At 34.8% G+C, this 17,859-nt stretch overlaps 1 protein-coding gene across 1 annotated transcript in view; it reads left to right on the top strand.

Annotated features, from left to right (window-relative positions):
* The first annotated feature begins 3,786 nt into the window (after window positions 1-3,786).
* Window positions 3,787-17,859, top strand: part of HMGCLL1 (3-hydroxymethyl-3-methylglutaryl-CoA lyase like 1) — a 151,292-nt gene continuing 137,219 nt past the window's right edge. The window contains exon 1 of the mRNA XM_017542921.2: window positions 3,787-4,048. Coding sequence (XP_017398410.1) covers window positions 3,941-4,048 — 108 coding nt within the window. The 5' untranslated portion in view covers window positions 3,787-3,940. The remainder of the gene's footprint in view (window positions 4,049-17,859) is intronic.

Here is a 17,859-nt window from a genome sequence, read left to right as displayed (position 1 = left end):
TCTAAAACAGAACTGCAAAATAAATGCTTTAGTGTCTTTAGTACATATGTTAAAATGTATATGCTTATGTTTATCTGTGGAGTAATAAAAATTATCACTTTTCCTATAGTATCTTGACATCATCAAGTATAATCCATTAGAAATCCAAGTCAAACAAAAGTAAAATCACCCTTTAGGAATATTTTAACAACCCATGAAATAATCATGAGATAAAAATCTCATTAAATCAGATAATTTTAGGAAGATTTTTATTAAAAAGTGATTTCCACCTTTTGATAGTTTTTGGTAATCATGAGGCAGTGTTCAGTTGCTCTTGTTCAGCCCTCCCCTGCACTGTCTCTTCATCATGATATATTCTGTCTACCCAATCCTCTATAATGCAGTCTCCTTCCTTCAGGTGTTTTCTTATTATCACAGCTAAACAAGGAACCTACTGCCTTTACTTCTATGGTTCTAAACTTATATTGCCGCTTGGCACTTTTCAACATACTGCCCTATTTTTAGATATTTACACATTATATTTCACTACTAGATTAGAAGCTTCTTGTGTTGACTACCTTGTTCATCATTACCCTCTACATAGCATTATATGATCCTGTATTTATTAATCATTAATTATTCAATTCACATTTGATGAATATGCAAATTATACTTTAAGTAATGTTTTGTAGCTAGATCCTACAGCTTTAGTATTTAATTTCTTATACTTCTCTAATTAAAATAGATACGCTTTGCATTCTTTTATTTTAGTTATTTCTCTTCAGATGCTGCCACTGGCATGTGAGGTATTTAAAGCCAAGAAGGCATATTTTAATATTAAATATATATTCATACTTATTTTCATTAGCTAGTGAGTATTACATTTTAAAAATATCTGTAGCGAACAAAACAAATGTCCTATAGAAATCATTAAATTTGGTTTTAACCGATTCCCATTAGCTGGAACAACGTTACATATGTCTTCTTAACAATGGATGAATTTGATTCAATGAAAGGCAAAAGAAAGCTGAGTTATTGAGCACTTACTATGTGCAAAGCAAAATACTAAATGCTTTGTGATCATAGTTGATATTGAGTTATGTCCTCATTCAATAGTACTCGATACAGTTTCAAAGTGTGATATAACTTCTGGATAAGAGATAATATAGTTTACCTATTAAGATTGTGTCTATTATAACCCACCAGTATCAACTAACCGCTAAAATATTTTCCAAGTAAAGTTTGAGTTTGTAGTTATTGGAATAAAAAACACTTTCACATCTGTTGGCAAAAAATATGTGGACTGCAGGCATCTAACAAAGTAAACCTAGTTAATGAATGGTTCATGTCTGTGACTTTTATTTTGCAATATGGTTGGCAAAGCTGATGCTTTTGGATCCTTCTGAATTAGTGAGAGAATAAATAGACTCCTACATCTGGAGAAATGTGGTTTATGGCTTTGTTCTGATTTCAGTATTTGGTGCCAGGTACTCATCACCTGGGGTGGCTTGTCATTGTGGTAAAATAGAACCCATTACTTATTCTGAAAAGAATGCTCTGTTTCAGAACAATGCTATTGTTAATGGAACTTTGATTTCAGTAACCGAATGCCAAGAATGTTTTTAAACACTCTGTTAACCATCTCATCAATTTAGATCAGCCAGACATAACATGTGTGAGAAGATAGCTAAAATTTTCATCGATAAAACTGATACGATGAAAGCTTTTTTCCCCTTAGGTAATCATTTGGTATTGGTAACCAAGTTGTTCTCATACTTTCTTTTTTATTGTTTAAGGCTGTAGCACATTGCTCTTGTAATACTTGCCAAAGTTCTATGGAATCATTGTTTGAGATTCACCATATGTGTCTTTTATCCCTGCTCAGTAAGCATCTTGGCTACATGTCAGTTTGGCATTTGTTACTATAAGAACTTCGATTCCTTCACTTGCTTCTGATTCTATCCATGCTGTCAGCATAGAGAATTTCAAATAGCCATCTCTGGGACCAAAGAAACTCACAAGATAGCAACCTGTTTTAACTAGACCCTTCTCACCGAAGTACTTGCCACTTAAGACAACTGATATATTCAGTCTACCTAGTTTGGGGTTGACTGATCTCTGAAACACAAATCATTCCTCACTCTGTTTTTGAGACCCTTTGTTTAGATTACAGGCAATGAACAACCCTGTAATTTACGATACAGTAGTAATTTATCGTGGTCATTTTACACAGAGAAGACACAGGGAGAAGAATGGGAGTAAGTGTAGAACACGTGGCTTCTGTTTAGTTTTCCTTCTTGTGGATTAGTCAAGACATCAGAACTAAATCATGAGTTTCACAGGCTTTTTGAGTTAAATCCAGTGTTCTTAGTTCTGTTTAGCATCTCTTGTTCCCTACCTTTACTTTTAGAAGTGATAGGAACTCCAGAATACATGGAAAATTATGGAACAAATATAATACTCAGAAAAAAGTTTCATGTCAGAATTCTGGCAAATATGGAGTTTATCAGGGAGATTCTTTCCCCTCCCCTCAAACACTGATATCAAGAACAATCTCAGAAGCTAAGTACTGCCAAGAGGATCACAAGAAGGCACAGGCCTCGATAGTCAGGATCTGAGGTTTAAAGCACAGCATGGAAATGTACATTTAAGCCAATGGACATGTAAGTCTGGGTAGCTAACTGGGCCATAAATATGAACCACTGGTCTCAAAAGACCATTCCACATATGAGAGATGAAAAAAAGTTCACCTGGTTCTGTGAGTAAGAAAGTAAATCTCTGTAAGAAGATTGAAAGCAAGTGCCATCATGCATCATTTTCAGTTCTATATTTATTATATCATTATGAGACTCCAAGTTAAGATGTTAACAAAAAAACAGATCTTAGCACCATCAAGTTAAATCCATTAGAAATCCCAGTCAAACAAAAGTAAAATGAAAGATTCCTATAGAAAAATAAACAGCTTCATCAAAGATAGTTTATATAGGCAAATTACCAATCATGTAAATATTACTTTGTATATTATTTGCTTTGCATGTACAAAGAAAAGCTTACGAAATATAAAGAGAAATTGACAGAAATAGAGCTATAGTGGAGGATTTCCACTGTCATGCTGTTTTGGCAAATTAATAAAATAATTATAAATACAAACATTCATATAATCGTATTCTAGCTACCTACTTCTTACTCAATAAATAACATGCTGTATTTTAGAAAATTATTAAAAGAAATGATTTTGATTATATGTATATACATACATATGTGTGTGTGTGTGTGTGTGTGTGTGTGTGTGTGTGTGTGTGCGCGCGCGCGCGCGCGCGCGCATCTGGGACCAAAGAAACACAAGATAGCAACCTGTTTTATATCTATATGTGTGTGTATGTATATATATGTGTGTGTGTATATAAGTGTGTGTATATATACAAAAGCATTTTTAAATAGAGCTTATTGTTATAAAACATGAACTCCGTGAGCTCAATGGTGAGCAAATCTACACTTGAGCACCTAAGGCTGCAGCTGAGAATGAACAAACTCACCAACACAAAAATGCATGCCCCCTCCTTTTATTTTAGATCCCTTTTCTTCTACACCTGATCTGAACCAGGTGAGAAGTAGGTGGGTATGTGCAGACGCAGTCAGCCCTTGGAGCTCAGTGTAGCGCAGGAAATGCGCCACCGCTGAACATCCTCTGGCTCAGTTCCTTTCTTTCATGTTTAGGTGCCTGGCACCTCTGACGATTGCCGTAGGTGCCCGGTGGACCCGCTGCCCCGGGCGCAGCCACCTGCCACGCCCTGCTCCCCGCCCTCTCGGCGCCGCCGCAGTGCGCAGAGCAGCTCTGGTCCTCACAGCCCGTGCACCGGAGGGGCGCGCTCCCGAGCTGGCGCAGTTTCCCAGCGCGGTGCCCTCCCCTCATCCTCCTCTAGTCTCCCTCCCCTTGCCGACTGCCGCCCCAGGCTCCGCCATGGGGAATGTGCCATCTGCGGTGAAGCACTGCCTCAGCTACCAGCAGCTTCTCCGGGAGCATCTCTGGATCGGGGATTCAGTGGCAGGGGCGCTCGACCCCGCGCAGGTACCACCTCGCGGCCCAGGGTGTCCCCACCCTCATGCGCACTGACAGCCAGCCTCTCTCCCTGCAGTCTTTTGGTGCCCACTTCCCTATGTGTCACCTCCTCACCCCAGGGACCTTCCCGCAGCAGCTCTGTCGTGTCAGGCCCCACCCCTTAAATGGTCTCCCATCATCTCTCCTCTGTCAATGTAACGACCCACCTCTATAGATTAGACCCAGCAAAATCCCTACCTGTGACCGTTTACTGGTTGCCTAAAGGAAACAATTTCTTCTCGGTGTTTTCCTGGAAAGGGATGCGTTACGTAATACGATTTGCATTCATAGGTATTCCTTCAAGGATACTGTCCTTATTCTCAAAGCTCCTTGTACTGTGTAAGACGACACATTTGTCACAATGTGAGGCAGAAAAAGGAATGAAACCAGTAGAAGGTTAAGAACACATAGCAGGATGAAATAATCCATCAGAACATTAATTATCCCAAATGTATTTGTGCTTCAACAAATTTCACCAAACTTGCAAGAAAGTGTAAATAACAGCAATTTCAGACTAAAACTATTCCCACGTTGTTCCTGAAAGCCCATGTTAAGACAATAGGCAACCTAATACTATGATTTAATGCACTCTCAACCAGTGTCAGATAAAGAAAAGGTGTCAGATAAAGAAATTAACTTTTTCATTTAAAAAGCTGAAAATCTAAAATTCCACAAAATATTAAATAACTGATATTTGTTATGAAAATGTTGAAACGGAGTGAACGAGGAGCACGGTGAGGACTTTTTGTTGTTGAACTACATGTGTTGGATGCAGATTATTTCCGATTTGACTTGTGAACAAAATTTCTTATGTCATTGTAATATTTCTGTCAGTAAGCATAATTGTACTATGTGTGTAAATCAACTATTCTCATATAAGGTATTCATTTTCTATTGTGTATTATCAGTTTGGTGTATCATATGTGATATTGCAATCTTCTGTCTACAAATTAGAATTCAGCATTTGTGTTCTTTAGAAGGTATTTTGCTTCTCATTACTTAAAAGATGGCTGTGGTCATCTAACTCTAAAACCTGTTGATGACGGCGGTAGAGGGGAAAAGTTATCCTTTATCTTCCCACATGTTAACATGGTTATTTAATTTTCCTACATTCTGTTTTGGCCTTCCTGTTGTAACTTTTATCTTGATGTTCTTGACTTTTTAAATTCAGGCTGTTATTTAATCAGGAATTCTTTACTTATATTTCCTAAGTCTGAGACTTTATATAACTTTTTTGAGTGAATACTATATTTATGTCTCCCACTTTATTTTCTGATTTATACAGTTTGTGGGTTTTAGGGACAATGATAGAACAGGTAAGGATGTCTTCTTTGCCCTATTAAGATATGGAAGCAGGTTAAATTAAAATGAGTAGGATTCCTGAAAAATAAAATTTTGGGACATTCATCAGCTTAATGAAGACTTTTTGTCCCTTTCTGAAGAAATAATATGCCTTCTATAAATATTGCTTTTTTACCCACCAACTGCTTTGCCTAGAAACTCCTAGTTGTTTCGCAAGTACGGATTTAATTTTTTTTTTTTTGTCCAGCTCTTTTATCCCTCCAGAGTTATGCCCCTTTTTCTGTGTTCTCAGGAATTTTTAAAATAATTCTGTTTTAGTTTCAATACTGTTGAATTGTAATATTTTTCTGTCTCATCCTATTTGAACTCACAGCAGCACTGACATCTGACACCTGGCTTTTCGAACTTTATCTTCCTAGACTTCTGATCTAACAAACCTTCGCTGCTTTCAGCCCTATGTCTCTGGTCTCTCAGTCACCTTGGCAGGTTACGTGGCTTTTATCCACCGGGTAAATATCCAGATTCCTCATCACTATCTACACTCTTCCTACTGTGAGTGTGAGTGACTATCTACACTCACTATTTTGGTTACTGTTTGTGTACCAGTGTTTTCTAGACTTACATTCCCATTTTTTTTTTTCTTGAATTTCAGTCTAGATGTTCAGCTGCTCATTTGACATCATCACTTGGGTATCTCAAAAGCAACTCAAACTCAACATTTTCAAATTTTTAGTTATGTTCTACTCCTTCCAACACTGGACTTTCTCCAGTATTTCCTATTGCATGGAATGTCATCATAATTCATTCAATTCTACAAGCATACACCAGAAGCTATCTTCTTTCATTTCCCTCACACCCAATGTATCACTGAGTCCTGCAGTTTTACTTCTTGAATTTCTTTCAAATCTATACCTTTTCCCAACTTCAAAGCACCATTCAATTTTAAAATGGCATTATCTTTCATACAGATAACTGGGCTGTTACAGTAGTCTTCTTACTTTCCAGGAATCCCTCTTCAACCTGATGTCTATATAGCTAGTTGGAAAGTTTTCCCTATTTCAAAGAAAATAATACTATTTCCCTCCACATTTCAAAACCGTCTGTGAATTTCCATTGCTTTAAGGAATAAACACCAAAACTTTTAACGTGTTCTCTAAACCTCAAATGATCTTTTCATTGCACCTTTCAGCAACATCATCTTAAGCTATTCTTTTTTGTTCTTGCCACTGTAGCCACAGTGGCCTTCTTTGAGTTCTTTAATAAACTGTGTTCCCTCTGGAACCACAGTGTTTGCTTACTTTCGTCTCTGTTAGGAAGGTTATTTTTAACAAATTAACTTCTAATTAATCTTCAGCCCTCAACTTGCCTGTTACCTTCTCATGAAATCTCTCCCAGACTCTCAATGCCAGAAGCTTTTGTTATACTTTTACTGCATAGTAGTATATTTATTATATATAATACATATTCTATATTTTTATGATTACTTGATATTTAATTACTTTGCAGACATTAAGCACAATAAAAGTAAGGAAGCAATTTGCCATGGGATTCTCAACACTTATCAGAATGTCTGGTTGATTTTTAAAGGTCAATAATACTTGTTGAATGAACGAATGAATGTTTTCTCTTATAGGCCATAAGCATCACATGCCTACGAACACCGTGAAATTCTTCATAGCATTTGTTCAAGGTCCAACAAAATGATTGGCACATTATAGCATCATGGTAAATATTTGCTAAATTAATACAAGATCAATGAGAATTGGAGACGTGGTATAAATAGAGTTTGGTCTTAGCACCAATCAATGAGTATTATTACTGTTTTTCTTTTACCTTTTTGTCTCATAGGACCTAATAGTGGTTTAATGGAGAGATGAGGTGAAAATGATTTCTGGAGTCTGTCAAGACAGCAGAGAGCTTAATCAATTCTCTATTGTTGAATCTGGCAGAGAGAATCATAAATCAACCTGACTCCTGTGATATGAAATGATTTGATTGCAGTTAGAACACAGAATATTCTGTTTTTTAAAATAATTTCGTATGTGTGCAATAAAAGGTTGAAAACCTAGATATTTTTCTGCTAACTTATCCCATAATTTTGTTTGTGCAAGAGCATGACCAGATCTTTATTTTTCAGTTTGCATATTAGAGATAATATATCCCTGATAAATTATTAGAATTAAATATTGTATGTATGCATATATACACATAGACATATTGGAAGCTTAAGAATGTATTATCAAATATCAAAAGAATAAATATGAATAAAAGGCTTATTCTACCACAGATACACTAAGTAAATTATTTGGGTCTCTATGTTTTTGCTAATGACAGTAGTTTTGCAGAAAACTCCCTTACTAGACCAAGAAATTAAAATTGCTCATTCTGTAATTCAAGATATCTCTTAGAAAATGTTTTATTTTCTGTAGTTGTCTCTTTTAAAAAGAGTATAATGAAGCTGGCTTAATTGGTATGTTTTAAAGTTTTGATTACATTTAATGTTCCTAGGGAGGAGATTCCCCCTTTGATTTTCAAGTGTTCCTTAAGCAATAACCTAATCTCTTCACATATTAATGCCTTTTGCAAAAATAAAATTTCCAAAGACCTAAATTCTAATATAAACAATGTTTCAAACCTATTATATTTCTAAAAATAAAATTGTAGATTATGTGAGATTAAATTTATAGTTAGTTTATATTCAATTCTGATCCTTTATGTTACATTTGCTGTCAGCGAAAATTATGATTCAAAGTAATTTGGTGCTAAAGGGTCTCTGGAATTTAAATGTATTATATTTCTGCTTAAATGTAATCGGAAGCTAATGTAACTTTATATTTTTAGCTTGCAATGATGTAGTTCTTAGTACATTTACTAAATATCTTAGGATGTTTGAGGAAGAATTTTTGGACAGGGACCAAACTGCTATCATACTGTTTTCTATTTGTCTCATATGTTCTTTGTCTTCTTACCATTTTTTATTCTTTGCCAGCTTCTTTTGAAATTATGTAGCATTTTAATTTCTCATTTTCCTCCTGAATTGACACGTTATGATACTTTCTTTTTTAGTATACTCTTAATTGCTGTCTGTAAGATGTCAACATAAAACCATGGCTTGTTAAAATAATATATTAGTACTATTATAACTTAATAAAAATCTAAATATGACTCTAACTTCATTTGCTGTCTTCTGCCTTTTATATTTTTGTTTTCATATATTACCTATATGGTATATTTATAATACATATGTATACAGTCAATGTCCATTCATATTTATGCACCTAATTTCTCTTTTCTCTGTATTTCTTTCTTCATCTCCATTCTTCCATTAGATTACTTTTAGATTATTTACCTTCAACCAGAAGTATTTGTTTCAATATTTTCTTTAGTAAAAATATGTACTAATATTGTTTGTCTTTGTTTTTCTTTCTTTGAAATTATATACATACATATATACTACTATGTATATATATACACACACATAATGTTTATAAATATAAATATTTACTATAAACTTAATTTTATCTAAAAAATTATAAGACATGATAGCAGTACAAATGCAGATTTCTCAACAGTCGCAGTGGAAGCCAGAGACAATGAAATCAGCTATTTGTCTTACTTTTGGTCCTTTGATAATTTATCTTTCATTCTCTTCTCTTTGTATTTGGTTCCTCATAGTATGACTGTGGCATGTCTAGGCATACTTTCTTTTGTATTTATCAGCTAATGATGTGTAACACTTCTTGGATTTATGACTGGATGTTTGTTGAGTTTCGCATTTTGCAACTTTTTAACCTTTTTTTTTTTGAGACGGAGTTTCGCTCTTGTTACCCAGGCTGGAGTGCAATGGAGTGATCTCGGCTCACCGCAACCTCCGCCTCCTGGGTTCAGGCAATTCTCCTGCCTCAGCCTCCTGAGTAGCTGGGATTACAGGCACGCGCCACCATGCCCAGCTAATTTTTTGTATTTTTAGTAGAGACAGGGTTTCACCATGTTGACCAGGATGGTCTCGATCTCTTGACCTCGTGATCCACCCACCTCGGCCTCCCAAAGTGCTGGGATTACAGGCGTGAGCGACCCTTCCCGGCCCTTTTTAACCACTGTTGCTTCAAACATTGTTTCCGTTTCTTATTTACTGTTAAAGCCTTTCCAGTTAGGCCTGCAATTTGAAGAATATTAGAACTTTCTCTGTGCCCCATTTATATTTTACATTCTGTTTTTCATTCTTTTTTCTCCAAATTCAGTCTGAACATTTTCCTCTTATTTATGTTCCATTCCACTAATTTCTTCTTCAGTTTTGTTTAATTTGCTATTAATCTAACTTATTGAGGTCTTAATGTTAGTTATATTTTGAGTTAAAGCATTTCTATGATTTCTAAAAGATAGGCTTTAGTTCTCTACCACCATTCAAACTATTTCCACTCCAGCCTGTAAGGTTCCTGGAAGCTCTGATGGTCTGAGCTTCTCAGTTGCTGATACAGAATTGGCAAATGCCTCAAAAAGAAAAGTTATGCAGACTGTTGGGCTCACCACTTTATTTTTTTCTTCTGCATAGTATACTGGCTGCTGAAATACTCATTAACCAAATTTCCAGAGACTATTAGATAAGTGTTTTTCATTAATATTTTATCCAACTAATATAATTGCTGTCAGTGAGAGGTTTATCATGAACAAGCTAGTCAGCCATTATTGAAAGATTAACTATGTAATGAGGAAATTAACTTTAAAAATACAAATTGTGCAATTTAGTTTACATTGTAAAAATATATTCATTTACCATACTACTTGAACTTGTTATATTCCAACTAACATACATACTAGATTACCAATTTGAATTCCAAAGAAAGAATAAAAAGATTATCTGCTTCATGAAAAATACTGCATAGAAAAAAATAACTATTCCAAATGGTTTTTAGTATGAAGAACAAGTTATAAAGATAATGAATATATATTCTAAATAATGTTAAAGGTAATATTATGCCCAATTTTAGTATCTGCTCTTTGAAGAACAACACACTATTTACTCTCTCTTTATATGTAATAAACTTTAATAAAATTTTGAGTTCAATATTTTTTAAAAATGTTAAATAATAAAGTAGGTCATTTATAATATTTTATCTTTATTGACATAAATGTATATCAAATCTTTTATGAGCATAAAGTTGGTAAAACTATTTTCTTCTTCTTATAAGTATTATCTTATCTTTTGCATTGCCTCTTTCTGATTTGGGTACATTCTCTATCTCTCTATAAATCTTCCTATACTTTATAACTTTACTCAGATGCATCTTCTAAACTTGTTTATCCTCTTGACTATATGTATATGTTTGTACCTGTCTATGCATATGTATGATGTGCTACCAATTGATTTCAATTTTTTGAAAAAAATTCTTTTGTACTATTGGTATTTTAATTTTCTTTAAATAATTATCTAATTTGATTTTAGGCTTTTAAAAAAATAAGTGCTTTAAGACTGTACATAGCCATTTCTCTGTTGTTTTAAGTGTCTTATAAGCTGCTTATATGATTACTCTGTACCTTTAATTAGATGAATTTAACTTTAATTCATGTTTGATCTGACTATTATTATGCTTATCCTATTTTCTGCCATATCTATCAGCCTCACTCACCATTTTACATTTCCTATTTCTAAGGCTGTTTATGTCTTTTCAGTATTCTTATTTTATATTTAAATCAATACTATTATTCAGAGCAAAATATATATTTTAAGGAATAAATTCACTTGAGAATAAGATTGTATAATTATTACACCATGATTCTTCAAATAATATGCACCAGGAATATTACCATTCTCAAGATTCTTTTTGTTGATATAAGGCATCTGACAGATGAGGTGAAAGTAGGGAGTTCCAAAGACTTGTAATATTTACTTGAGGTTAAAGATTAATCATGTCCACAATAAAGTTAGAAAGTTAAAAGGGTAGATATTTGATATGGTTTGGCTGTGTCCCCACCCAAATCTCAGCTTGATTTGTAGCTCCCATAATTCCCACAGATTGTGGGAGGAGCCTGGTGGGAGATAACTGAATTATGGGAGTGTTCCACCCCATACTGTTCTCATGGTAGTGAATAAGTCTTGTGAGATCTGATGTTTTTATAAGGGGTTTCCCCTTTTGCTTGGCTCTCATTCTCTCTTGCCTGCCACCATGTGAGACTTCCCTTTTACCTTCCACCATAATTGTGAGGCCTCCCTAGCCATATGGAACTGTGAATTCATTAAACCTCTTTTTATTTATAAATTACCTCCTCTCAGCTATATCTTTATCAGCAGTGTGAAAATGAACTAATACAGTATTTGTGGTCGTAGACTTAATAGGTGAGCTGCCACAAACAATAAGTCCTTTTTATGACCATATAAATCATGTTCAGAATGGAGTAAAAGTCCAGTGGATTTCACTGAAAACCAAATATTGGATGGAAAGTCCACCAGGACATTTTATACGATGCAGAATGGTGTCAGGATTTGGGATGAAGGGAATGATGGTGAAATAAGTTCTAATGGTCTTGATATTTGAAGAATACCAATCATCAAGCAGGGATAAAGACTGTATGGCCAAATCACATAGATTCCAAAAGCAGGGTCTTTTAAATTAGTAAAAAGAAGTGGGAGTTTTCAAGAAATAATGGAACTTAAAAATGCTATCCTTAATTCCAGTCACTAAGCAAAGAATAGGAGATTTAATTCCAGTCACTAAGCAGAGCATAGAGAACTAACCTGTCTCCTGGACAGGTTATCCTTGAGACGGTTACAGGGGAGATGCCTTCCTCAAGGGTAATTGAGACCTCTTTTAAGGCCAGGATATAATAGAACTGTTCAGTATAGAGGCTGAAAATGTGATAGAACTTGTTATGTATGGAGCTGAGTTTACAGCTGTAAAATAAAAAAGACTTGAATCTTACTCTAACAGGAAAGTCAGAGAACTATGCAGGGTTCTACAGAAGGAGTGGAATTCTTGGAAATAATATATTGGGAAATGACTAGAGAAAGCAGGCCTGTAAAATGAGGTGGCTTATCAAGTGAGTACGTCTCAGTAGTCTTGAGGTGACTGTGAGTCTTTCTGGGTATCTCAGCCTCAACCAAGTCCTGGGTTTATTGCATTTTAAGAGAGTCCTCGTCTCTGTCGCATGAAGAATCCAGCTTTTAAAGCCACCTTTAATTTGACTTGACTTACAGGCACATTTGAGGGAAAGCTTAAGGCTGTTCATGTATTGATTCCTCAAGGGAAATGCCTGGCTAGTGCATGCTAAACACAAGGCCAGAATCCCAGGGGAGTGTGGCTTGGTCTCTGTGACATTATCAAGTGTGTTCCTTGTGTCTTCATAAGAGAGACAGCTATCTTATGCCCTCCTTATTTTTTATTTTAATCAAGTAACATCTTATTTAGTACAAGTTTCTTATTATAAGGGCTTTCGTAGATACACAGCTACCACTACTGAATGCTCAGTATGAACCCAGCACTACCTGTTTCCATCCTGTAACTCATTTAATCCTCACGATAATCCATTTTACAGATTTAGTAATTGTGCTTCCGAAAGGTTAAATAATATGCCTGTGATTGACAGCTAATAAACTGCAGACCAGGATTTTAACTCAGGCAGTTCTAGTTCTAAAGCTTGTACTTTTTACCATGATACCAGTGCTTCCTACACTTTTCTTGTGGTAAGCGTCACCTAAAGTGTTTATTAAATATAGAGGTCATTTTGATTCAGTAGCTCTGAGTTGGAGCCCAATTATCTTTATTTCTAATTAACTTAATTTTGGTAAACACTGTGTTGGATGGTGCTGCTACCCTTCTACCCCTATATCTGCTGTCAAAGGGTCATACTTCCTCCAATCTGTCTTTCCAGAGCTCCTGGCTCCTGCCCATGAAAAAAAGATTGCTATGAGTTTTGACTTCCCTTCTATCCTTTTTGAGGTTGGGACTAGAGTTCTGCCTGGAATAGAATTGCATTGGATACAAAAGGAAAAACAACTTGGTTTCCAATAAATTTCCTGTTCCCTTCAATCTTCAATACTTTCTGTCCTTGGATTTCTGTTGGCTCCTGTATTTCTTGCTTTCTCAGATTCCAGCTGGCTTTTACATCCCTCCCTCCCCCTCCTCTATGCTCTTGTTTTTTTCATTAGCTCTGAGCTCCTCCAAGTCTTCTGGCTTTCTTTATGCTTATTCACTCTGTGCTGTAACTTTCCCTGACCCTTTCTTCTTTCCGTATCTATCCTCTTCCAAGTTTAGCTGTTTTTTTTTTTTTTTTTTAATGTGTTTAATTTCTTTCCCTAATCAACCCAGGGGCTAGACTGTGCACACCCATATCTTCATGGGATACTCTCATATGACCCATGGTTTTTAAAAGATATAAAGCAAAATTGTGTATTTGGAGGCTATCATTTTTATAGAGATTCAGATTTGAAAGTGATTATTCAGCCTCGTTAAAACCCTAATAATGAAAACAAAGTTTAGAATTCCAGTTTCCTACAACTGTTCTGACTATGTATTGTTAGTCTACGTAGAAGTTGCAAATTACCATCCTGGGGGAGCCCAATATAGTCCCTGGAAATATTTTGTATGGTTGAAATTGAAGTTAAAATGTAAGTAAATTTGAACGCCTTTAAACAGAATTTGCACTTTTAAAATATATAATTAGGTACCTGAGGCATCAAGATTATCTTCCTGTGCTTATGGATATTTGGTTTTGTGATATTTGATGAACAATTACATAGGGATATTTAAATAAGACCACTTCTGATCTTTGGATTATTTTTCCAACAGGGTGGAACCTAATCATTCATTATCATTCAGCAGGAAATTATTTTTAAATTGTCAGAAGGTCGCCATCTTTCCTTTTGGACAATCTTCCCTTTTCTAAGTGATCAGAATTTAGTTGCAAATGTAAACTCAGCTGTTTTTTAATTTCTTCTCTTGGATCTAGCCATATTTATAAGCCAATTTTTACATTATTTCTTATAGAAAATATCGATTAGTGAATCTTGTTTCAAAACTCTCATTCCAAAATCAGACTATTTTTTAAAGAGAATTTTATGTGAAGATGAGTTTTAGAATTATTTAGGTTCATGGAGGTTTATATTTTCAAAATATTTCTCCCCCCCATATAGTTTATATGACTGCCAAGTAATAACAAGAATAGAAAAATTCTCTGAAAATTAAATAAATAAACAAAAACTGTGGTTACTAAGCGATAATGAAGGGACAAGAGCTATGAGTTCCAAATACATTTTTCATACAAGGAACTGAAGTTTACTTCCCTGGTTGTAAGAGAAGAAGAGCTGGGTTCTGGCACTCTGGTGCTAACAGGGCTGTAAGGATCACTGTGGAAGAGGATGGGCAACGTGTTATGAGAAACAGAACTCTTGGAGCATGGCCCAGGGCACATTTTCATTCACTATTGCTGTGTTTCTTTGAAAGCTTACTCCTCCATTCTGCTGTTTATTCAGATCACGTTTATTTTTTTCCCTGCAATTCTTTCTTGTAATTCATTTAAAAGCACAAGCCTGTAAACTTGTTTTAATTCGGCTTAATTCAGTTAGTGATAACAATAGGAGTCTTTGTAGTGAAGGTGGATGTGAGGGTCAGCTGGGATTTGGATAGACAGAAGGCATTCCTGTTCAGAATAAGATGATGGACAATTTTGGTGGAATTAATGGAGCAAAAATCATAGGAGTTATTCATTTAGTTATGTGTGTGTAAATACATATAAATTTATAACTATTATCTATATTCATCCATCTATCTAAGCTATCATCACTTTACAAAAAATAATTTTAAGACCTCATAATCTTATAATTTCTTAAAATATATTTTTTTTCAAATTTGATGAGCTTGAAAGCTCACTCACTTTTTACAAGTGTTGACTATATATATATATATTTTTTTATATCCTTCACTTCTCCCAGGGGCCAACTCCAATACTTTTATAGTACTTAGGAGACCCATCCTTGTTTTTCTCATGTTCCCTTTACAGTATGGTTGAATCAAATGAAATATCTCTTTATTAAATATATAATATTTGCACTGTTATGTTGAGGTCTTTTTAAGGGGTGTAGCTATATTTTATTTACTTTTCTGTTACCCCAAGGACCTAAATATTTAGATCTTCATTAAATATTTATAGAAGTAAATATAACCAACATTCCTGGTATTAAACTTTAGGTGATTTTAGCCCAATTAACTGCCTTTGTGATTGGCAAAATATGTATTTAATTACATCAGCTATATCCTTGAGTAGTAAAATTAGTAGCTTAATTCTTACCCATTATTTTTCATATTAGACTATAATGCCTAGCTTTAAAACCTGGTGGCATTTTTAGAAAATTTGAAAGCCTATATGTTTCTTTTCTTGGCTACTGTTGTAAAGGTCAGAGAAGTTAGAATTCAGCTTTTAGTTTCTTTCCCATATCTGTGTTTCTATTAAGTTAATTCATACAGTGCACTATATATGCATGTTCACATGACTATTTTACAGGGGAAGGAGTAGAAGCATTGAAGGGTATAATGATCCCCCCAGGGTTAAGCAGCTTCTCTGTTGCAATGTCTAAGCTATGGTCTCTGGTTTAGAATTCAGCGTTTGGGTTCCTTTTTCCACCAACAGTAAGCGCGTCAAATGTCACCTTACGCTTGTAACTTTCCAAGTCACGCTTCCTTGAATTGGTGGAGTAGAGAAATGCAGATGGCAGAAAACTTCAGCTACATAAAAATGCCTTTAACACAAGTTTTATTCTATGAAATCAGCATTTCATAAAGTCTTTTTAGTGAACTTTATTAAGAAGCAATAGGGTCTAGGAAGCTTGGCAAACAATGAGGCAGGAAGCCCCAAAAAGAACATGTCTGTCAGACATTTTTCCTTCTGGGTTTTCCTTCCAAATGTTTTTGGATCTTGAAGGAAGTGGAGTGGCTCTCTGCCACCACTTTCATACATCTGTAACCCACTGGGTGTACAGAGTCTGGCATTCACTTTTTAAATTCTTTACTCAATCTCATATTTATTTCACTGTGAAATAGAAGCTGATCATAGGTTAATGTTGAAGTCAAAATATGAATCTTATTTTTGTTAGACACAATTTCTACTTTTGAGAATTTTGATGTAAGGGCCGATAACTCCTTAATTTAAAAATGATCTAGCACAGTTCAAACCTTGCATTTTACAGAAAACTGTGGACCTGGTCAAATGTTAAAGCTGAGAGTAATTTGGAACTCTGTTTACCTAGGTTTTAGAACTATGTTTAAAAGACATTTTCAAGACCTGTGGAGAAACAGATGTAGTTATTCAGGGTTTCACTCATGAATGTCTGCTATCATTTAGCCCCCATTCCCTTATGACAATATTTTAATATTTAATTCAATATAATTCTGCTAAATGTATGCTCTAGAAAATAGTGAAAGGAAAACTTGAGCTAAAGGAGATGAAACATAAAGCTTGCATAAATACTCATCTCTAGAGAGCTAGCTCCCTTACATCGACTTGCTCTTTGAAGAATGTGTATAGATGTTGACCTTTCGATGGGAAAGATATAGTGACAATTTATTAAATAAAATGTCAATAGTCTGTCTTAATCAAAAAGTATTATATAAGGGCAATAGTATTATTTTAACATATTTGCTCTCCATTTGCAACTGACATCACGTGGGACAAATGAAATAATATATGACATAAAAAATACTATATTAACCATGGATAGAGTATTATTAACATGAATCTGGAAAATTATATGCTTAGGGTAATATTAACTCTACTTTACCAAATAGCAAAATGATTTCAGTGACTTTGCTAAAGGCTTTACATAATTTTTGAACGCTTGAGAGTTTTCCAAAGAAGATCCTGTTATTCTCACTTTCAATATAAGGACATGGAGGCTCTGAGAGTTAATGAAACCCACTCCAGGCCCCTCACCTGGTAGAGGTGCTGGACTTTAACATACACCAGGTGCCAAAGCCTGAATTTTTTTCACCGCATAATGTCAGTCAATAGACTAGTTGGAACTTAGGTTGTAATGATACAATTATTTATTTAGTACTCATTCAAAAATAACTTTTTTCTTTGAACATATTAATCAAGTTCTAGATTAAGCCGTCACTTTAAGGAAACAAATTGTAGTTGGTTACAAATGCCTAGGATGAAGTAGCTCAACTTCCATCATTAATCCATGTTGAGACCCAACATTCACAGGCTAAGGTGGAAGAGCCTGAATTAATCACTCTTCTCACAGAGACAGGATATTTAGACTCTGTAAAGTTATTCCAGTGTTTTTTGGGAGGGGGAAACTTTCATGACCTTTTTCATTTGAACTGTACATGCCACACCATCAATACTTTTATAAATATTATATGTTATTTCTGATACATACATCCTTCCTTAGTTCTTCAGAAAGTAGCTCAAAATCAGAGCATGTATAATTGACTCGTATTACTGCATTTATACCATATGTTATATAATGCAAACTTCATATACAT

This window comes from Cebus imitator, unplaced genomic scaffold (assembly GCF_001604975.1).
Source record: "Cebus imitator isolate Cc_AM_T3 unplaced genomic scaffold, Cebus_imitator-1.0 Scaffold148, whole genome shotgun sequence".
Lineage (NCBI taxonomy): Eukaryota > Metazoa > Chordata > Mammalia > Primates > Cebidae > Cebus > Cebus imitator.
The sequence above is the reverse complement of the archived record's forward strand: the minus strand, read 5'-3'. Positions and strand labels throughout refer to the sequence as shown.